Below are 24,443 nucleotides of genomic sequence, written 5' to 3'. Positions count from 1 at the left end.
ATCATGTATAACACATTTGCACACACAGAGGTTCCATTAAGACATACTTAAGAAGAGGTCTAACAGATAGTAAAATTGTTTATGATGAATAGTGGTCAATTTATCTGTGTTAAACTTGTTTGCAATTAAGTGAGAAGCCTTCTGAATGTGGAACTATGTCTTACAGGAATGAAGAACTAGTCTTCATTACCATGTGCTGTACCTGTTACTATTGGCAAGAAACAGTTTTTACACTGACCATGCTCTACAGCAGCTTTTAGTGTCGCTTCTGGATGTGTCGATCCAAAGGGGTTACGCACAAATCGTCGCCGGCGCCGCAAGTCATCTTCCCAGTAGTCAAGGCGCCAGAACTCACGAGGACGACTACAATGAAACAGAGGAGCCACATATGTTAGCAATTATCAAACAGCATGGTAGCACTGAATTTCTGCATAAAGCGCTCCTTGTTTGCTTTGCCCTTTTTCTTTCCTTTTCATTCTTTTTTTTTTTTTAATACCCCCCCGCTTTCTGCGATCTTTTACTTACGTATGTCCTTGAAAATAACAATATCACCTTCCAGTCTAAGGAACTCCTTTTCCTTTTTTCTTGGAAGGTGAAATGAGCACTAAATACATCATTTTGAAATGAATTGCTGACAGTGTGATCAGTTTCCCCACACTCTAGTGGCATGTGCTCCGATTTCAGCCTCATTTCAGCCTCAGCAGGGCACCTTTCTCAGTGACTGCATTTATAAACCAGAATAGGGAAAAGGCTATTATAAATATGGTATAGCATTACCTATATTAATCAAAGTCTGTCCCCCTTCATTTTTCTTCCTAATTTGTGCCTTTTCACACAAGGTCAGTAAATCATACCATGAATTCTTGGTCCAGAAAGTGTTAACTTTAATGAATACCTCAGTTACATGGTTATGTATGTGATAATAAAATATTACTCTGTTTAGATGTGCAGGAATTTAATTAAAATAATCTCTTAAAATATTCATTACATTTAGCCCCTGAGGCTTAGAACAACACAAGAAAATGCATTTCTTTTCCATTTACTGTTTTTAAATAAACCATTCCAGGAGAGTGAAATAGCAATCTATTTTCAAGCAAATCAGATTGGATTTCTGTTTTATGCTGTTGTATTTTTACATTTAATTAAAAACTACATGTTATGATGTGGAATAATTACTATATTGAAGGAATACTTTTAAAATTTCCGTCTAGAAGAAGCTATATCAAATTCATTATTTTCCATTGTACACTTGAAATATACATAGATCTTTTTAATATGGTCATATATAAATGCCAGTTACTATCCTGTTAGATGAATATGAATGAGAACCAGTGTAAAAATATTTTTACCATAGAAGCACCAATTACAAATACACCTATTTCAGGTACAAAATCACCTATTTCAGGTACAGAAAAGATGTTAATGCATAGCACATTCATTAAAGGTCTTCAGGCAGAAACACTGCATGCTTAATTACAGAACACTAATTTTGTTTTGTTTATTAACATAACTTCTGATGGAAAGAAACCGAAAAATTACGATGTAAACTCTTACTTTTCTTTCATGGGCTAATAAAAAAAACTGTGTACCCGTCAAAGTAACAAACTGATAGACTGGACTAATTTACAGATCAAAATCCTAAAAATACAATGCATCTATATGTCCTTAGTTTTGAAAAGTGCATCAGAACACAGGAAACACAGTTTCTATTTAAAGGCAAATCCAGCTTTCCAACAAAACTAATCAAAGTTCCACAATCCATTGTACAATCATACCCTGTAACATAATCAAAATCTTCAAATATAAAAAAATGAGGTATATTCCATATTTAATTTCATGGAATTATTTATTATTCCTAACTCTATTATTTAACAAAAAGAACATGTATCTTCAACTTTTCCATTTCTCAAAAATACACTAATATATAAGTATTTTTTCAAAAGTCCTATTTTTCCTATCTATAGCTACATCACAACACATTTCAATCATGTCAAGACTATTTGATTATAAAATCAAATGAGTTCAGAATAATGAAAATACAGGCGAGAATTGTTAAAAACATGACAAGAGCTTCATTTACTCAAAGCTCGATTAATATCTTAAAATTCTCCATTAGTATAAAAAAAGGCAGAACACAGCTGGCTATGTGTATGCCTTTGATAGTCGTAGAGCATGGATAGGCACTTCATCATTCTGCCTACCTACATTTATCTGTTAAAATTATTATCAAATATCAGCCAGGATGCAGTCGTGAATCACAGACTGCTCCTCGTCTTCAGGGGAATGATACAATGAGGGTCTATTCATCAGTATGGCAATCGGCACAAGTAATTAGTTCCCTAGACTGAGATCTCCAACAAAGCTTATTTCAGTCAGCACCACAAACATATGACAATGAAAAGCTAATGGAAGCTGCTAAAATTTGTTAACCTCTTCTGCCATCAATCCTTCTGATGCTCTGTGCCACAGTATTATGCAAATTTGGTAAATTATTAATTTGTCATTCATCTTTTTATACTTTTGATGGAATTAAGTGATTCTGTTCTTCTTGATAACAATTAAAATATATGACATGTTCAGCAACCATACTAAAATATCTAGAAAAATTAGATGTAACAGTGGGCTCAGGCCCAACATGTTATTCTGGAACATAATTCAATATATGTTTAGACTCTAATCTTATTAAGTATAAGAAATTTGTATAAGGCATCACGTCCCTTATACATGGCAGTTACTCACAAACCGCAGCAAATCAACTACTGGGTTTGTTTATTTTGGGACTTACACTCAAGGCAACCGAAAGTATGGGAAGAAGAAGCCTACACACTTTTTACACAGAAACTAATCCACTAAGCAGGTGCATCGCAACAGGCCTTCAAATAATATTTAATTGTGAGCCTATTCTAAATTAGGGGAACCCATGGTCATTAATACACACTAATATCAATTTATGCCACATTTAATAATGGAACAGTTATGGAATTAATCAAATAGCTATCGAAATTTGTTGAAAACCCAAACTGAAGCAATAATTCACCACTTGAACTTCTTACTCTCGTGTTAGCGTTGAGAGCGCAGGCAGGGAGAGACAGATAAGAGTATCACCTCTCCAGAATCTGAGTGACAATATTAGACTGCTGAAGGAATCATTCTTCATAAAATTAACTGCTAAGATCTCAGATTGTTGGAAAATTGATCATGACGTCTGAAAATTCAATATCTAACTAAAAAACTTTCTGGCCCAGCTGTACAGAGGTTGCTATATGGACAGGAGTCCTAAGTTAGCAAAATACATATGCATGACTTTCCACTTCTCATAGATAAGAAAGCATAAGAATTGGCAGTTACATGAGTTACACAGATTGGTTAGAGACCCTACTAACATGATGCAGAATAATTAGTGGTTCCTCAGTAACAGTACTAAATGAGTGTAGAAAACTACTGAAAATTAAACATTTTCTTCAAGAAGTATTTCTTTTTCTTTTTCAAGAATTACTAAGACTGTATCTACCCTACGAGATAAAGTTGAATTTCAAGGTACTAGCTCACTATTAAAATGTGACTATCTTCACCGCTAATACTATTATCTGGATTTATTGAGCCGTAATACCGATCACACAATATCGATATTATGGGATGGGTATAGCATCAAATTCAAACTTAAAATCTTGAATCAAGGCTAGTGTGGTAGTGCCATGTCCTTAATTCAAATGTCCCATATGTATCCCACAAAGCTATGTGGTGATCCTCCAAGTATGTGTGCTGCTCTCCAGAGCCGTGTCTACACGTGCATGCTACTTCGAAGCAGCGGCACTAACTTCGAAATAGCGCCCGTCACGGCTACACGCGTCGGGCGCTATTTCGAAGTTAACTTTAACGTTAGGTGGCGAGACGTCGAAGTCGCTATCCTCATCAGGAGATGGGGATAGCGCCCTACTTCGATGTTCAACGTCGAAGTAGGGACCGTGTAGTCATTGCGCGTCCCGCAACTTCGAAATAGCGGGGTCTGCCATGGCGGCCATCAACTGAGGGGTTGAGAGACGCTCTCTCTCCAGCCCCTGCGGGGCTCTATGGTCACCGTGGGCAGCAGCCCTTAGCCCAGGGCTTCTGGCTGCTGCTGCTGCAGCTGGGGATCCATGCTGCAGGCACAGGGTCTGCAACCAGTTGTCGGCTCTGTGGATCTTGTGTTGTTTAGTGCAACTGTGTCTGCGAGGGGCCCTTTAAGGGAGCGGCTTGCTGTTGAGTCCGCCCTGTGACCCTGTCTGCAGCTGTTCCTGGCACCCTTATTTCGATGTGTGCTACTTTGGCGTGTAGACGTTCCCTCGCAGCGCCTATTTCGATATGGTGCTGCGCAACGTCGAAGTTGAACATCGACATTGCCAGCCCTGGAGGACGTGTAGACGTTATTCATCGAAATAGCCTATTTCGATGTTGCTACATTGAAATACGCTACTTCGATGTAGGCTTCACGTGTAGACGTAGCCCAGGTGTGCAAGAAGGTCAAAGTAAGCCCACAAAGGTTTGGCTGAATTTGAATTGGAATTCAGCAGCCCAGTCCTGTAAATATAAAGGGTGCCCATAATGAAAAAATTCCTTTGCCCATCGCATTGCAGCATATCAGTAGGGATTACAGCCATGTGGATGGCTGCATGGGCGGGGAGAGGGTTCGATGTACAATAACAGTAGAGAAAAAAATAATCTGAATAAAGGCTCAACGTAAAGGGATATGGGAGGAGAAAAGCCCAGCAGAGGGATCCCCCGCAGGGCACAGGAGATCCCTGAAAACTGAAAACAAATGCTGCTTGGAGAGGGGCATGGGAGAGGAAACACCCTGCAGAGTATGGCAGCCACATGGCATCAGGGAGTCCTGAAGAATGGAGAGATGCTGGGGGAAAGGAACATGGAAGGGGAAAAGCCCGACAGAGCTCTGTAGCTACCTGTCGTGGGGGTGTCCTGAAAAATGAAAAGCAGCACTGGGGGAAAGGGACATTGTGAGGGCGAAGCCCTGCTGAGCTGCAAATCACATTGTGGGGTGAGGAACGGAGCGCCCGCTGGCTGCTACAAGCAAATGTAAAGGGGCAAGAAGCATGTTAAACAAACAAACAAACAAACAAAAATAAACCCAGATGCAAATTCCTGTGTTCCTGCAGGTTGCCGAAGAAGATGTCGTCCTCCTAAATCTAACAGATATGGAAAAAGAACAGCTACTCCTGCAGTGTTAACACAGCCTGGAAAATTTGTTAAAATGCTGTGCGGCTCCATGACACCAGATCGCTATCTGGTTGCTTGGCATGTCAAGGTGTGCTACTGTGGAAGCCGCAACAAGTCAGGCCTGCCCAAGAACCTTGTGGAAAAAAATATGAGTGTCTGGATGAGGCCTTTGAGATCTTCAAAAAGAAGGGCTCCATCCCAAGAAACATTAACATGCTGTTCTGAGGGGCACAGAACCATAGCTAGTAAACCTGTACCTATGCACAACCCTATAGCTATACCTACCCCTGACCTGCTTGTATCACACAAAGTAAACACTCACCCAAACTGCTTGCTCCAGAGGCCTTGGGGCCTGGTGTTGAGGGGTCTACCATGGAGGTGACTGGTTCCAGGTCTATGGTGAAGAGATCTGGGCTGTTTGGCTCAACTTCCCCTGTCCCCTGCCGTTTGCCACCTTCCTCCTCGCTATCGCCCTCTTCCTCCAGGCCATCCAGCTCCTCCAGGCTCACCCTGAACTCCATACCAGGACCTCCACAAGTGTCATAAATCAGTCTGGGCTACATGGTGGGGTCGCTCCCCATAAGCATGTGCAGCTGTTGATAATAGCGGCAGGTCTGTGGAGCTGCCTCTGATTGCTGGTTGGCTTCCTTTATTTTTTGATAGGCCTGCCAGAGTTTTCACCTGTACCTGGCATTGCATAGAGTCCTGGGAGTAACCTCGGGTGGTCATCTTATGCAACATCTGCTCATAGATTGCTGCATTTCTCTTCTCCAACTGAAGTCTCTTTGCCACCTATTGCTCTCCTCAAATGGCAGTAAAATCCAGAATCTCCTGGTGAGTCCAAGCTGGGGCTCTCTTGTGAGCCTGAGAAGTGCTAGGCAATCACTACCCTGAGTGCTCATGATTACAGTACAGGACTACTGTGCAGGAATAGGGGGAAATGCAAATCAAACTGGGTGACTGGGGAGGGCTGAAGGCACAGCTGTTCACTGATACTCTCTGGTCCACAGCAGATGCGCGGCTCATGGAACCGGGTGGTTGGGGGAGGGCTGAAGGCACAGCTACCCACTGATACTCACTAGTCCACAGCAGATGCACAGCTGAGGGAACTGTGCGGGTAGCGGGGTGAGGGTGAAGGCACAGCTGCCCACCACACCCATTCTACTTACTGCAACTTAACCCCCTCCCACCAAGTAAGAGCATTCATTCATTAAGGCATGGTATGATTTATTAGCATAATGATGAGAATGTGCATGCCATCTATTGCCCCAACAGTTCGGAAACACCTTGCCAGCAAAGCCATCTACTATAGCCTGTACATCTTCCAGGGTCACAGTCTTCCTGAGGAGATTCCGACAGATTGCACGGACCACCTCCATCACCACAGACCCTAACTGTAGATCTGCCCACCCTGAACTGATTTGCCACTGAACAGTAACTATCAAGCATTGCAAACTTCCAGTGTGACTGCCACTCGCCTGTGAGCCATTAAAGCTGGCCTCATTTTTGTGTTGCTGCGCTTCAGGGTGGGTGCCAGCACATCACAAAGTGGACTTGCACGTGCAAAACTTCTGCACACACTGCTGGTCATCCCAGGACTCCAAACGATGTGGTCCCACCAGTGTGTGCTGGTCTCATGAGTCCAAAATCACCACTCCACTGTCAGCAACGCCTTCATGGCAGGCAGCAGCTGAGAGTTTTCAGACTGCAGTTAGGAGATTTGCTCTTTCAAAACATCAGCAGCGGCGGCACCACCACCACCAAGATACCCAACTGCCACTGAGCTTTTTAATTGAAGGAAAATTATGCGACAGCCAGTGTAGTTACCGAAACAACATGCATTATGAGTTGGAGCATTTGGGAATCCATGCTTGCACTGGAATGCTGCAGCAGGAAATGGCACGATCTCCAGTTCATTTTTTGCGCAGTTCCTGATGCTGTGAATTCTGGGACAATGCTTGGAATTCTGGGATTCAAACATGAAACACCCTCAAGCAACCAGAACTAAGGCACTATGGGATAGGTACCCACAATGCACTGCTCATGCTGACAAACTTGTAAAAGGCAATGGGGACATGGAGACTCAATATGGAAAAAAGGTGGGTCAAGTTTCAAGAAGCCTTGTAGACACTTATTTTGAATTCATAATACCAAGGTTAAGTAACTGAGTTTATTAAAAATCGAATTTATCTTGTAGTGTAGACACAGCCAAAGAGCCAAGATAGTTGTCTGCTTAGTGTTCTCCTCCTTAAGAGGTCTTTCCCATTCTTGAATAGACAAGTGCAGTTATATATTGATTAAATGAAATGTACAGCAAACAACATAAAATACAACATAAGATCATGAACATATGATCACCAGAAACATTAAAAAGGAGTGTTCATTTCCTATAACTCCTGGGAGTTGTAGGAAATGTTGTTCAAGCTCAATTTTCAATGGACTATCATCTCAAGAACAAGAATATGAGAAAACCTATTTGCTCTCCCTGGTTACATGAAATAGCTACAAATGAAACAAAATACATTAACTAGGCTAGCGGTTTTGTTGCAGTGTTTCAAAACTGGAAGCAGATCTGGGAGTTACCATGAAACTCTCACACCCGAAGGAATTATATAGAATTCAAGTGACATGAGTGCATTATGCTACTGCTGGAGAACCTGTCCTTGCTTCATTATCCCTGGTATAGTTGATGCTTTTCCAATACCACTGCAAACATAGGGAGGGGTCTTTGACTACAGCTGTGGAGTAGGAAAAGCATTCATGTTGAGAGGAAAGAATGTAATCCCACAAATGAAGGAGAGAACAGAGGAATGGGGAAGAAGAGCTTTTGACTATATCTAGGTCAGCATGTATTTCAAACCAGGTGTAGCACAATAGAGGCAAAGATTGCACACACCGTGCAGTGAGGTTGTTTGAGACGTGTCTGCCTATGAGAGCTCCACAGTCAGTGTAATAGAGCCCCTTTCACCTGGGATCATAGATCTTGAGTAGCAGTCCCTGCTCCCAGTCTTATGCCATGAGTGACATCTGGGCTCAATTCCTTCTCTACCACAGAGTCTACATTTGAACTCCAAAGCAGAGGGTAGGACAGTGCGTAATGAGCACCCAAAGGAACCTACATCTCAAGGAACTTCAGTTACTGCAGAGGTTAGTAACATTCTCTCTTCCTGATTAGTACCCTTATGAGTTTCCCACTGCAGGAAACTGAAGAACAGCGCCCCTGAAGGCTGGGGCTTCAAGTGACATCTACCTAGGTTGACTGAACAGTGCAATGTAGTAAGGAATCGGATGTTGCATCATGAGGTGATGGCCATGTTAGCTACAAGTGGCCCTGTTGGCCACTTTGCAAAGGTCAGTAATCTGCATGCTGTTTAGAAAGGCAATCAGGGTGGACAGTGAGCAAATAGAAGACGTTCAAGTTCTAGGTGGGGATTGCTGTGTGTACCAATAGTAGCAAAATGCATTTTTTGTGCCAGTACTTGCCAGTAATGAGTACTCGCTCCTCAGATGCCCCAGCCATGGGACTGGCAGAGAGAAGGGAGCAGGGAGGCAGCTGAGTAGTGACACTTTTTTTTTAAATAAACAAAAAGGGTACTGAGCATATGAATGTCTGAAAGTTCAGTTCAGTCAAGGCAAAAGGCTAATGCTTGTCCATTATCCAAGGTGTTTAGTGTGGCTTGAGGAAGGAGTGGGGAAGGTAGATAGGATGGAAACTTGGTAAGAATGCGAGGTGTGGTCATAATGTGACCTTGTCTTTGTGAAAGACCGCATACAGAAAACGTGCCATAAAAGCATCTATTTGTCCTATCTGTTAGGCAGATGTAATGGTGACAAGAAATGCAGTTTTCATGGACAAGTATATGTAGGAACATATTGCCATGGTCTCAAATGACGGGGTGGAGTGGGGGGCTGTCATACAGCACAAAAGAAGAAGGTGAAATCCCAAGCTGGCATTGGGGTCTCATATCTGAAGGTACAGGTTTATAATGCCCTTACGTAATTGTTTTGCTACCATGTGGGTAAATACGGAATGACCGCCTATGTTGACGTGGAATGAAGTCATGGCAACCAGATGTACTCAACAGGAGCTTCTGGAATGTGGGCAGTCCTTTCCTTTAAGTTCTAGAATTTAATCTAGAATGGTAAGAGAGTACTCATTGTAGGGAGAGTTTGGTGTCACACCCTGTTGAGAATCTCTTATTTTTCATGTGCATGGCAAGTTCTCTCTCATCTGCAATTTAACAGAATCTCATTTACCTCTTCTGAACAGGTCATCTTTGAATTCTAGACACAAAGGAATCATGCCTTCAGATGGAGAAGTTCTAGAGTGAGATGGAAGCCTTCACCTGTATTCTGCAAGAGGTGGTGTGGAGTTAAATGTAGGTTTAGTGACAGATAAGTTGTCATACGTGAGATAAGGATACCAAATCTGTAATTTCCATTTTGGGACTAAGAGAATGACTGTGTCTTATTCTACTTTATCCTGAGGAGCACTTTGAACAACAGAGGAAAGCATAGCAAGGAAAGGGTGAATCACATGAGGAGGGTGTCCCACAGAAACCAGTGACCCAGAAATGCTCTTGAACAGAATTGTGAACATCTGGCATTTTTGGCAAATAAATCTATATTCAGGAATACATGCTGCAGGGCTTGTGCCTAACCTCCACTTGTGGTCTTCTGAGGATCTCCAGCTCAGTGAATCAGAGATGTTTTGGCATTCTAATAAGTATGAGACCTAGATGTTAATGTTGTGGTGGATACACCACTTCCACAATTTTAATCCTTCAGAGAATAGGAACTGTGACTTCCCTCCCTCTTAAAGTAGAATTTGCATGCAATGCTGTCATTACTCTTATGGTCCTTTTTCTCACCAATTGTAGGAAGTGGTGGCATGTGTTATGTTCTGTATGTAGTCCTAAAAGGTTGACATACAAGGATGGTCCCTGGATGCTCCTGCTGTGCACAGTCTGGGTCTGTGTTAGCGAGGTGCTGACCATCAGTATCAAGAATGATGTGGGTTGGAGAAAGGGGACACGTATGCAGACATTTTTAGCTTGCAGCCATCAGTTTAACGAGTCCTTGATCTTGAGTGATACCAATAAAAGCAGTTGGTATGTATGCTGTCTGTAGTCGTGTCTGGTGACTGCGCACGTGTAATGAAGCATGTTTTACCTCAAATGCAGCTACTGCAAAATAGCCAAGTAGCTGTGAGCATGTCCTGGCACAAATCTGTAGGCTGGTTCTCATGGTGGAGACAACAATGACAATTGCCAAAAATCTGTTATGTGAGAGGGAGCTTCTGTCTTGCCAAGCACCCAGTTGGGCCCCAACAAATTCCAGATGCTGTACTGGCATCAGTGTTAATTTTTGTATGTTTACCCAGAAAACAAGATTCGATAAAAGGTCTACTGTTTTAATTATAGTTTTGACTGTGGATGGTGCATTAAGGAGGCAATCATCTAGGTAAGGAAATATGACTTGTTTGAGTTGAGTTTGAATGCTGCCACCATTGTGAGGACTTCAGAAAACACTCCTGGAGCTGCAGAAAGACCAAAGGGCGGAACCTTGTATTGGTAATGGCCAAAACCCATAATGAACCTGAGGAATCTCCTTTAAGAAGGGCACAGAGTGATATGGAAGTATGCATCATGAAAGTCAAGGGCCAAGAACAGCTCTCTGTGTTCCACTTCTGGGATTACTGATAATGTAACCATCTTGAAATGTTATAAATTTGACAAAATTGTTGATGTTCCTCAAGTTTAGAATAGGTCTTCACATACTGGATTTTATTTTCTGGTACAAACAGTGTGAATAAAAACACTAAGGGAGGGCTCTAGCAAAAAACAAACAAACAATGGGACTGAAAAAGATTAGCCATGCATTCTGTGTAGGATACTTTGTTCAAGTACTGGCACTGAAACTTATACATTACATCTAACCTTACAGGACAGGACCATGACAAAAAAAAACCAAACAAACACTGAAGTACAGATTCAGTACAACAAAAAAAAACGCTCACTTATCTTTAGTGACTTCATTTAGCGCAAACTCCAGAATTATCCAAACTCTTCAGCATTAAAAAAGCAGAATATTTTGCTTTCTACACTAGGGTAAACCTTACCAATAGAGTCATGTAGACAAGCTTTCCTTTCTTGTATAGCCAGCACCTTATTTAGTAGAAGGGGTAAATTTATCAAATGACCCTTTGTCAAAAGTCCCAGGTTTGGAGCCCAACTCTCCAAGAGAGTTCAGAAAGAAACATAATGCACTTTCCACATAGGCAACAAAGACTTCTTGGGAGGCTCTCTTAGAAGACTTCATACAGAAATTTTGAACTATTATGCAAACCTTCTTCTCAACAAGGTCAGTGAAGAATTGATGGGCTCATTCATACCCACGCTTGGAGGCTTATCTCCAGGAACCACCAAGATGTCTAGAGAAAGAGGTGGCTGGGCTGGCAGAACTAAGGGTGTAGGCTCCTACCAAGCATAATTCCCACAATACTGGTAAGAAGTGTACAGTGGATTATAATGTGACCCCATAAGGCAGGGATGTGCAAAGTGGGGTTGGGCTCCCTACAGGGTATGTGAAATTTCTTAAGGGGGTGCACAGCACAATTGGCTGCTGGGTCTCAGGTTCATCCATCTCATTAAAAATGTTGAAATATGTTATTGTTTTTATGTATATCTATTCACATTTGCATACCAATTAATAATGCTTTTACATTCTACATACTTACTTTCTTACACATGCCAAAATTGTTTTTTTTATATGAACATAACCGAAATTTCCATCAGTTTGGATTATATTAGACAAGTTTGGAGGAGAGGGTGGGCTGCTAACTGCAGGGATGAAAAGTAGTAAAAAGTTTGCTCACCCCTGCCATAAAGTATGTGTCATTAAGGTGTATGAGCATATTTAGGCACCCTCATTCCACCCTGTGTGCAGAGGGGTTACGTGCATTGAGTATGGTGTTGCCAGACTCAGGAAGCAAGAGCAGGGTGTGGGGGCCATGCATTAACAGGTTCAGAATGGAGCCCCACAGACCCCATTTTTGTCTGTCTGCATCTGCACTGGAGGTGCAGAGGGTACCCTGCCAATTCTCCTCTGACTATAAGAGCCACACACAATGAGAAGTCCACTTAGCACCCTTGATGGTCTCTCTAGTGAGCAGTGACATCTGATGAGAGGAAGTGAGGAAGGAAGGTAGATGTCTCAATTTCTGTGTATAACGTTGTGGCAGTACCACTAACCCTGACAGGACACAGTACCAGTATAGACTACTAGGAAGAGTGTAAAGAACAAAAAAGAGGGGTGTTTGAAAAACCCCAAGAATCAGTGGCCTAAATCCTCGAGTCCAGAGCATAGCTGCTGAGAAGAGCTATTTATGGCAGGTAGAAGTAGCAGGCTGAGTCTATGTCTACACCATGGCACAGCTGTAGTGTAGCCTCTTTGTCTACGTAGTGTAGCTGCTTCTTTGTGGGCTGAAGAGAGCTCACCAGGCAACATGAATAAACCACTCTCAATGAGCAGCACAAGCTTTGCCATCAGGAAAGCACATCCTGCACAGTTCCATTCCCACCTGCACTTCTGATGATAAAACTTGTCAGTCAGGAGTGTGAGCTTTAAATAATAATTTAGCTGTAAAAACAAAAAGCAGTCAAGTAGCACTGCCTTTTGTTTTGATAGTGTATAGACTAGCACGGCTTCCTCTTTGTTACAATTTAGCTGTACTACATCATAACATATACCATAATACCCCCAAATGGGTCATTCTGGTGACCTGAATACCAGTAAGTTTTCTTTCTTTGGTTATAACATCATGTACCAAGTTAAAGATTACCACATTCAAACCAAAAACCAGATTTGATTTTAAAACAAGTAGTCCTGTGGCAACTTAAAGACAAATATTTCTTAGGACTGTTTGTTGTTTTTGAAGCTACAGACTAACATAACTACCTCTCTGAGATTTGATTTTAAAATGCGCACTATCCAAAGTAAAAACACAAAATTCCTGTCTTTTGAAACAAATTTAATGCTAGTTAATACAGTACCTACAAGAATGACTTCATAATTTATTATAACACACTTTATCAGGCTATTTTGTCCTTCCACACCGCACCAACTTCACTAATACTTAATTATAGCAGCAACTCAGTTTTAATACTCCAATTTCTATTATCACAAAAAAAAATTCTGTTTGATAGCTATGAACACTCACACCCATGAGCAAATGCTTTAGCTAGACTAAAATTGATTAGAGCAGCCTAAGTGCAGGCTCTAAATAAGGAAAAGCAAAACCACAAAAGCTGATACAGGTTGAACCTCTCTCATCCGGCACCCTGGACTTGACTGGTGCTAGATGATAGAATTTGCTTGACAATGTGAGGTCAGTATTTTCTAGCACATTACTAACACTTCCACTGCTTACGGGGCTTTTAGAAGATATTTAGGGCTAAATGTCAGCTAAATAACAGCACAGAAAATTGAGAGCCAGGACTCATATCTGCAAAGAAACTTTATGGGACCATGGGAAACTTGGATACATCCATGATAAGTGGTCGTCCAGCTAACTAAAATCCTGCTGGATTACACAATTTGCAAGATGAGAGCACTCCAGATTAGAGAGGTTTAACTTGTATTAAAAACACCTAGTACTAGGTAAGGGAAAAAAGCTTTATTTTTTTAAATGACTGGAATCTTGCTTTCATAAGATTTGCTCAGGAAGACTTCAGTTTTCATTTTTGTCAACATTCTTTCAAAATTAATCAGTTTACAATAAAAAACTAATTTTTTGTGGGGATGGAGTTTCAGCTGTGGAAAATCTAGGGCTTTACTTTCCTTGTGAAAAATCTGATACATTTGGTGAAAGTTGGTTATTTCCCATTCTTTAACCAAAACATTTAAAATGTAAAACCGCCTTTAGTATGTGTATGTACAATCAACTATATGTTATATATAGGGCCCACATCTTCCACAACTAGTCAGTTGAAAAAATAACCACAAAAAAGCCCTTCACTTCCCCCACGAAGATATCTGAGACCCCCACGGAGCATTGTGATTTTCTGTGTTCTGTTTTGGTTTTTTTGCCCCTGCTCAGTCCCTAAAATATGGGGGCTAAAAGAAACAATATGGAGCCATGCAGCAGGGTTGGCACAAGTGCAAGTAAATGCATGCCAGTAATTCTCCTTCCTTTGCAAAAATTGAAGGGCTCAGAACACTTTTGCAGAACCGAAGTCAACTTAACCACAACATACTGGCTCTATTTAGACTAGGTGGCTTTACTGGAGGAAATACCCTAGAAGAAACAAAGAAAAAATGAATAATTCCCTGTCATGGCAAGTCATCATCGTCAAACTATATTAATTCCTAGCAAGCATTTATGTTTATGCAGCCACCAGAGAGACCCATTAAACTATCAGACAACTGATCAAGATTTGAACAGCCATTATCTTCTTATTCTTGTGCAGACCATGTGTCCCTTTGAAACCAAGTACACACACACACACACTTCACTGGTCAACTTGCACGTAAGTACACCGTACACTGGAGCCACAAAATAATTGAAAAATTATTGCTCTGCTATTTTAAGAAAATTCAAGTTTCGGTGTATATTTCATCCATGTTTGCTCCACACAGCATGACTCCAATTTCCCAGAAAGGTAATGCCATAGCCTTTAAAGCAGGGATTCCCAACCTGCAGGTCGGGACCCAAATACAGATCTCCATTAGATTTTCTAAGGGTCGCCGGCTGGGCGGCTACAAGCCTCATGTGGCTCCTTAAGGAGCCATTTGCTGCTCCCACTCACTCCTCCAGCTCCCAGTCCTTTCTCTGCCATGCTGAAATGGAACTCTAATTGGTTTAACAGTTGGCAGGAGGAATCCAGCTGTTAAACCAATTAAATTGAGTCCCATTTCAGTGCGGCAGGGCAGGAGGGGGAAGAGAGTAGGAGGGCTGGAGGAGCTGTACACAGGAAGTAGTGACAGCCTGGCGAAAAAGTAGCAGGGGGCAGCAGTGGCACTTGTGTGAGGTAGGCGGGAGGGGTTTTGGGGCTACATGGGGTTTAATCCTTGGGGAGGGCAAATCAAGATTTATGAAAAAAAACATCCCAGGGTAGAACCTTTTTCCCCGCCCCCAGCCCTTGGGTTTTGAATTGTCTTGGGTCACAAAGTCTTACTGAATTGTCAAAATAGGTCACCATCTCAAAAAGGTTGGGAACGGCTGGTTTAGAAAGACAGAGTTAAGTAAGAGAAAGGATTTGCCTATGCATTCTGAATAGCCTTTAGCCAGCATTTCCCAAACCCCGGAAGCTGTGAAGAGATAACAACTGCCTGGCTGTAGACTGATCTCCCATCAGCATTGACCCTTTAAAGCTAGCTAAGCTACAAAGCTGGCCAACATTTTCTTAAGTACTTAAGGGTGAAAGACAATGGTGAAAGCCTAGACTGGGTAGAGCTCATGAGACATTTGATTACAATTCTGGTTTAAACTCTGGTTAAAGTATATTTTTTGTAATGTACACATTTACATTAAGGGAAGAAAATGATATATGAATTTTAAGTCAACAGTTTATTTTCATTACTTTACTCTTAATCTTTAGCTAAAATATGAACAATTAGTAACTGCATATACGTATTGTGCCAACTAGGCCCCAACCAAAACTCAGAAGTCACTTTAAACACCAATGACAAAATTACTGGTATGAAATTGGATCTTGTGTCAACTTTTTAAGGTCATCTTTTGCAGTATCATGCACCATTAAGATTTTTTCTTTGTTATAGTAGTCACTAAGAGGGATAAGAGACTATAGTTTTCACAAGAAAGATGGCTTTCATCTAGACTGGCACCCAATTTACAGGGAATCATGTTGCTGGACTTTGGAAATGAAATACATATGTGAATCTGTAAGGGTAAGCAACAAATCACAGCAACAAATACCTTAGGATTACCAAAACATTTGGTATTCCCTGACAAAATTTTGGTTAAAAAGTCTAATGGACGTATGTATTTGATGTAATACCATTTGACTTAGATTTGCACAATATTTTCATTAAAAAATGGAATGCTATAAAATTAACACAGTACAAAACATGGATTAAAAGCTGGCTGAATGATAGGTCTCAAAGGTAACTGAAATGGGGATTCATCAAGGAGAATTGTTTCTAGTGCGGTCTCATTGGCAGAGGTGTTGACATCCCGCTCTAGCTGGTGGGTGCTCAAACCCCCCTCCACCCAGGCCCTGCACCCCCTCACCAAGCCCCTGCCTGCACTTCAACCCTTCTCCAAGTCTCCCCCTCAGCCTCATCCTTCTGCTCTCTATGCCAAGTATGCCACATCTTCACTCCACCCAGAGCCTGTGAACACTGTGAAACAGCTGTGGCAACAGGAGGTGCCAGAAGGGAGAGGAAGGAGTAGATCAGCGGGACCCCTGTTGGGTAAGAGGCACTAAGCAGAGGGGAGCACAGTGGACGCATGGTTGTCAGTGGGTGCTGAGCACCTGCTAATTTTCCCCTGTGGGTGCTCCAGCCCTGGAAAACCCACAGCATAAGCACCCATGCTCACAGGGATCAGTTCTTTAATGTGCACCACCTCACATTTTTGTCAATGACAAAAACTCACTGACAAAATGTCTAAGGACACAAAATCTGGGGGAGTAGTAAAAAATGAGGATAGGTCCTAATATAGAGCAATATGGATTGCTTGGCAAGCAATGGGCAAGCAAACGAGGCTTTTTAATACAGATAAGTATAAATGTATCCATCTAGGGACAAAGAATTTAGGCCATATGTACAGGATCAAGGATTCTATCCTGGGAAGCAGTGATTGAAAAAAAGGGCCATGTGGTGGATAATCAGCTGAACATGAGTCTTCCCAATGTCACCCTATGGTCAAGAGGTGGCTCATGTGATACAAGGATGTATAAACAAAAGAATCTCAAGTAGTAGAGAGTTTATTTTACCTCTGAACATGCCACTGATGTGACTGATGCTGGAGTGCAGTAATCCTTCGAGGTACGTGAGGGTGGCATTCTGTGCAATCCTTGCGTACCTTGATATTTGCGTAAGTCAGTGAGGGCTTGGGGGGTAGGTTGGAGCCCTGCGAGGGAGCAAGGAGGTTAAACCCGAGCAGCAGGGGCTTGAAGAGTGGGTTAGACCTGGGCGGCTGTGGCTTGGGGAGAGGGCTGAACCTGGTCATGGGGTTGGAGCCGGAGCCCGGCATGCCAGGGGATGTGAGCTGGGGCCGCTGGGGTTTGAACTGGGTGAATCGGGCAGGGGGGTTTAGCTGGGAAGTAGCGCCTCATACACCTGCAGCAGCTGACACCTGGAACGCCTGTGCGTGCTGACAGCTAACAGACCAGCACATGCTGGGGGGGGTGTGGATATGAATTGTGGGGGAGGGTTTGAGCTGAGTTGAAGCAGGATCAAACAAGCGTGAACCTGGGCGGGGGTTGAGCTGGCACTGGGGTGAGAGCCTCTGTGCACACCACCGGCAGCTGACAGCCAGAGCCCCACATGTGGGAGGGATGAGCCAGGTTTGTTGGGGGGGGGGGGTTAAGTGGGGGAAAGGTTGGAGCCCCACCTGTGCTCCAGGAGCTGGGAGCTAGAGCCCCACGTGTGGGGGGTGAGCTGGGGCCATGGGGGGGAGGTTGAACGGGGTGCACCGGGATGCTTGAGTGGGGGGTGGGTGGGTTTGGAACCCCATGCATGCTGAGCCAGCCATGTGGGGGGAGGGGAGGAGGTGAGCTGGGGCCACACAGGGATGGGGGGCGGGGTTAGGACTGGATCCACACAGGTTGGGGCCAGGTGTGTGTGGGGGCGGTTGGGGCCCCAGCATGCAGAGGGATTGGGGCACAGCGGTTGGAGCCAGGTCCGTAGGCATTGGAGGGGAGCCCAGAGTGCGTGTACAGAGCCTACCACTGTGGGGAGGTGAGCCGAAGCACATGGTGGTGGGGGTGGAGCTGGGACCCCAGAGGCAGGGGAGTTGGGGGGTGTTAAGCCGGCCAGGGATTTAACAGGGGTGAACCAGCACGACTGTCATATGGTGCTGCTCTGGGAAGCGGAGGGAAGGGGCAGACAGCTAGGCAGGTTAAAGCCTTCCCCCACCTTCCCAGGGCAGTGCCAAATGCCACTCTGAGAAGGCAAAGGCAGCTTCACATTGCGCAAAACTCTTGTTAAAGTCAGTTTCATGCAACATGAAGCCACGTTAAGTCAGGGTTTACTGTACTATGTTCCATTCTGCCACATGCCCATCAGGAAGGATGTTGATAAAACTGGAGAGGGCTCAAACAAGAGTTACAAGAATGATCAAAGGATAAGAAAATATGCTTTACTGTGAGAGGCTCAAAGAACTCCCTAAATTTAGCTTAAAGAAAATGTTAAGTAGTGAGTTGATTACAATTCTCAAGTACATGCATGAGAAACAAATATTTGAAAAGGGGATCTTCAATTTAGCAGAAAACAGCTCAAACCCAGTGGCTGAAAGTTGATGCTCAGCAATTTCAGAGTGGAAATTGGACAACGTTTAAGTTAATTTTTAATGTTCAGAATTAAAATCTATGTGAAAATCACCTTTTTTCTTCTTCTCCTCTATCTAGATTTGCATATCAAAGGGGTATTTGCTTTTAACTTTCTGTTCACTTTCCTGGGCTTCATTTGCAGTAGATTTTTCAATAACAATTTTGCAGTTATTGTGCTGTATACAGAGGCAGCATTAGCCTGGAGGAATGCATAACTGGGAGTCTGGAAATTCTGGATTCTGATGCCTGCTCAGTCAGTGACTCATTGCATGGCCTTGGGAAATTCACTTCACCTCACTACCTCATTATCCCTTCTGCAGAATTAGGATAATATTTTCTGCCCTGAACAGGAGATTTGAGAATGTGTAATGTTTGTACAGCACTATCAATAAGTAAAGAACATGAGCGTGTTAAGCAGTTTTATGGGTGCCCGGAAACTGCTGTGAAAGATGCTGTAGAAATGCTTTCATAAACTTCCCTCAGAGCTGTCAGGAACCATTTACACAAAGCCATAATAAATTCGAATATACATTCTCACTGTGTAGACCAGGGTAAGCAAACTTTTTGTCTGGCCCCACTTTTCGTCCCTGTAGTTAGCAGCACACCCCCTCTAATGTAATTCAAACTGATGGACATATTGATTATGTTCATTTGGGTGGGGGGAAACACACCAACCTTTCTGGCATGTGAGAAAATAGCTATCTGGAATGTAAAAAATTGATTAATTGGTACATAAATGAGAATACACACCATAAAAACAGTAAAATGTCAACATTTTTAATGAGATGGATAAGCCTGAGACCCAGCAGCCAATCATTTTGCACCCCATTAAGAAATTTCATACACCCCCAGGGGGCCCACCCCTCATTTTGCTCATCCCTGGTATAGACAACTGACATTATGCACAAAGTTATGAACTATAACTCAGAAAAAAATTAAGAACTAAAACTAAATTTATATTAGTAGGAACACTGTCCTTCCCCCAACATCTGTCTAACACACTTGTCCATTTATGGCTCTCCTGTGTGTCAAGTACTTAGGATCCTATATCACATCCAATGGTAGGTGTTTAACTGAAGTGAAATGTAGAATCGCTCAAGCGAAAGCAGCATTTCAGAAAATGAGGAGCATTCTCACAAACAGATCTTTATCATTGCAGGTTAGGAAAAGAGTGCTGCGATGTTATGTAGAACCAGCCCTCACGTATGGATGCAGATCATGGACTATTAGTAAACAAGTTGAGAAGTACGTCGAAGCCACAGAAATGTGAATTTTAAGAAGGATGTTATGCATCTCATGGTCAACCAAAAGGACAAATGAGTCTGTGTTAAATGAAGCCAACAGCAAAAGAACACTGTTAAATAGGATAAGAACAAGGCAAGCAAAATTTATAGGCCATATAATTAGGAAGTCTGCACTTGAAAATTTAGTGGCAATAGGAAAGTATAATGGAAAGTGAGGATGAGGTAGACAAAGTGAGAAAATATTGGACAGTTTCACTTCATGGTTGCATTGCCACAGTACTGTGGAGATGCTCCAGAATACTCGTAATAGACAGGGGTGGATGGCCATGATCGCCCACACTAATCAGCATGGCATGAATGAATGAAGTGTCAAACTGAGTTCACGCCATATGCCCTATGGGTCATGGCCTCTCCCTCTACTTATTTTGTGAGGTGCACAATGTGTTTTTGGGCACTTGGCAAGTAATAGGTATTAGTATATTTTTTAAACCCTTGTGAAGTGTTCAGAGCTTTCCAAACATCAACTGATCTTGCAGTCCTGGCCTGCTGATGGCATAGGAACAAAGGGGCAATTGCTCTTAGGCCTGGCCTTTCAAAGAGGCCCAGAGCTCCAGACACCATCCCTTCCAAAGTAGCCCTTGGAACTGCATGGCTGAGAGGGAGCAGGTCCCAGCACCCAAGTACCAGCAAAACTGAGGGCCGAATGACCTAGAGCCCACCCCTTCTAGGGCGCAGAGCAGGCCCCCCTCCCACCCAGACCCAGGGCCTGCAGTGGCTCTATTGTAGTCACTCCCGTAAAGTAGATAGGCAAATATCTCTAATTTTACCAATATTGATAATGGGGTTAGAGGGCTTATATACATTAGCATTAACAATTTTAAGAAGAACAGAAGTGTACTACTATCTGTGCCACTCCATCAGAAGTACCAACAAAAATCTGAGCATTAGCATAGTCTCGCCATCAGAAGTTACTGACATTTTAACAATCATGCCACCATCACTAGGTCTATGTTACCACAGAAGATCAACCTGCTCAGGGTCAATCTTCTGGGGTTTTGTTTCACATTTGCATGAAATGGTGCTTTCTGGGCTCAAAGTCGACCCTGGAACTCGTCACGAGCAGCAAGGATTATGGAAGGTCAATGGGAGAAATGTTCCCATTGACCTTGTTCTGTGTAGACAGACATTGAGGACAACCACTGGTAAGCCAATTTACCTATGCAGTTGGCAAAAAACTGCATGTTAGTGGTCAACTTTTATGCCTAATGATGACATAGCCCAAGAATTTTTTCTAAGAAGGCACAGACAATATGTTGTTACAATACTGGCAGGTTGCACACACTTTCAGTTACACCACTGGAAGAGCTGTACTGTTGTAGCGCAGAGCCAGGATTTTTTTTTTTCCTTAAACAAAAATGTTTGTGTAAAAACACCCAAAGGACTTAAATGACTTGCTCAAGGACACAGAGAACACTAGTGTAAGAATAGCATTAGAACTCTCTAGTTTCTGATGCCCAGTTTTGAAACAACTATTCTCTGTCTCACTTTCAGCTGTCTTTTACACTAAAATATTAAAGCCACTTGATTTTAACAGTTTATCCAAATAATTGTAAATATCAAACATTGAATATACATTTAATTTTCAACTATATGCCTTAAGAATTGAGGAACAGCTAGTGGTATTACTACTTGACAAAAGTAGCAGTATTTGTTGAATCAAGTGTGCTATGTAATTTTGGGACTTGAGTATTTTAGTAATGAGACTAAAGTGAGAAGTGATATTAGCCATATAAAACTCCACAGAACACATGTGATATGGTAAATCAAATAATTACCAAAAGTTTTTCCTTCCTTTATATGTAGAAAAAAATATTCTACTGCTCCCAGCTCTTAAAAAAATGTAACTGCTTATAACCACATGCCTTTTATTTCTAGATATTTAAGCTTAATTAATGAGGAAGTTGCCTTAAAGTCCTTTTAAAATAAGTATTTCTTAGATTTGACATAAAAATGGATTTCCATGACTAAGTTTGCCAATTTCTGTTTATTTTATATCTTTTTTTTGTTCTTGTTCAGCCTTCTTTGAAGTTGGTCTTCAAAGCGCCAATATCAAATGGAATGCAGCATTAAGGATTTTACGACACTATGCTACTTAAACTTTATTGTTTTGTTGAGAAATCAAAATCAGAAGGATTAAGCTATCGTATTAGGCTTTTTATTTCCCTTCTATTTTTTGATTTACATTTTTCTAAACTTCCCATTCCCACATGTTATAAATCTGAAGGATGCCACTTTTAGTTGCACCACACAGACAACATAATGCATTTTACACTTAAACATGCTCCAGAAAAAAAATTAACACTCTTTATCATTTCCCAACAGAGACAGTTAATACTCTGAGGCCACATTAATAGAATCTTTCTGCCATTGTAGAAAGTTTGATAGCACTCTTATTTCAATGGCTGAATTTTTCTCCTTTTTTCTGACAAAGACAAATGATTGCCATCAATCAAGATCCAATCGGGTATACAGAGAGTCAGGCAAATGCATCACTCTTTACTGGTTTTCCTGCTATTTGTGCAGGCTTTGCTCCATATTATTTTATAGAATGATCAAAAAAGCAGCCATAAGATACATCATTCACACCCACTGTAAAATTAACTTTCATGAATAATGAGAGTTTTAAACCTCAGATAATGTATATGTTATACACAAGATATTGCTGGAGTTCATTTCTGGCTGGAGATTATGTAAATGATACTATATGACCTTTATCATTACAAACAGGACATGCAAAACACACATTATTTCATACATCATTCTAAAGCAAGTCAGTTCCTAAAGGAGAAAGAGTCATTTATAATGTTCATGGTGAAGTGTTAAGGTTGAAAGAAAATGATATGAAGTACTTGTTATATTTGTTGACTTCTCCTCCCCCTTCACCTGTTACTTACACCTTCTAAACCCACACTGAAAGTAACAAATAAGACTTTATAAGCTTTTTTTCTCAACACAAAACAGAATGTTACTGATCGCAAAATTTTCTCTCTTGTGATTTCAGGTTATACTAACCACAACTATTTGAAGTGATAGTATTTTTAGAAATATTAGTATAGTCAACAGTATTAGTTAATCACACCAACACAATCATTTTCTAAGCTTTTTTTTATTTTAGCTATTAAGTCTGGTCTTTAAAAGTTTAACTTCCTATGTTTATTCATTGTTATTGAACAATGGTTATTCTAACCAAATTTTAAAAACCCCAAAGGGATTTTCATAAAGAAAGAATTTATCACCAAGTTATTAATTCATTTTTATATAAAGTATAGGCATATCTACACTTGCCCTTTAAAACACAAAGTCCCTCTTTTGCACAAAAAGTGTGGGAGCATCCATACTTGCCAATGACCTTATCTGGTGAAACTCAATTTTCAGAGCAAAAAGAAAACCACTTCCACAAGATGCACACTCTTCTTACTGGTGAGACTTTTCCAGTGATGTGTAAGTGAAAGAGATGGTCTTCCTGTTTACAAAGCTTTAGCCTCCAGAGGATATCTCACAATGGTGACGAATGGCCAACAGCGTTGCTTCTCCAGGTAAACAGACCTTCACATATAAAATTTCTGGAACTCAAGCTCCTCTTCCTGTTCTCTTGGCAAGTACTCACTTATCACCAGGCCAGGTGACAACGGGTGCTCCATGAGCAAACAATCCTCTGTTGAAAGCAATGCTGAGCTACTCGAGCTCGATGGTGTTCCCAGAGAGAAGGCTATGTTGGTACCCAGGACACCCTGTGATCTTTCTCCCTCCCTGTTTCCCTCAAGACCTTGCCTCAAAATGGAGAGATCTGATCTCAGCACACTACTCTCATGCAAGAGCTGCAAATGTGAACTCAATCTGACATCCGTGAAAGCAAGTGAGAACACAAAACAGTACTTTTCTTTTACCAGTTCACTATCACCAGTAATAGCACAAAAACTCTGCAAGAGTAGCCATAATCTAGGTATACACGGAATTAGTGGTATATTATAGCAAAAACCTCCACACCCAAGCTCAACTCAAAAGCATCACTGTAGTCTTGTCATACTTAAAACAACAAGGAAACAAAAATATATTAAAGAATCTGATTTTAATCAATTAAGGGAACTGTACAACACTTCGAGATGCAAGGAAGGCAAACATTCAAATATTTAAAAATTAGACCTTCATAAAAATATTATCCTGTTTCCACAACGGCAAGTCTTTAGAGTCATGAATGTAAGACAATAAATTAAGAATAACTATACACTCATCCCTTGCTATACAAGCACAATTGTTCCCAACGTTCTGCTTGTAGGCAAAAACTAGTAAGAGGCTCACTAATTTACCATTATAATACACATAAAAGTCTCTGATTCGTTCCAAGTGCTCTTAACTTGATGAAGGAGTGGCAGCAGGTGGCATTGCTTGCGAAAGGTAAGTGAACTTTGGG

At 41.7% G+C, this 24,443-nt stretch overlaps 1 protein-coding gene across 8 annotated transcripts in view; it reads right to left on the bottom strand.

Annotated features, from left to right (window-relative positions):
• The window catches only part of LRBA (LPS responsive beige-like anchor protein), a 657,226-nt gene that overhangs the window by 331,131 nt on the left and 301,652 nt on the right, over positions 1–24,443 (bottom strand). For all 8 annotated transcript variants that reach the window (XM_074993191.1, XM_074993193.1, XM_074993194.1 and 5 more), the window contains exon 38: positions 239–363. In XM_074993191.1, coding sequence (XP_074849292.1) covers positions 239–363 — 125 coding nt within the window. The remainder of the gene's footprint in view (positions 1–238; positions 364–24,443) is intronic.

Source organism: Carettochelys insculpta, chromosome 4, assembly GCF_033958435.1.
Source record: "Carettochelys insculpta isolate YL-2023 chromosome 4, ASM3395843v1, whole genome shotgun sequence".
Lineage (NCBI taxonomy): Eukaryota > Metazoa > Chordata > Testudines > Carettochelyidae > Carettochelys > Carettochelys insculpta.
Note: the sequence above shows the minus strand (reverse complement) of the source record. Positions and strands in the feature narration are given on the sequence as shown.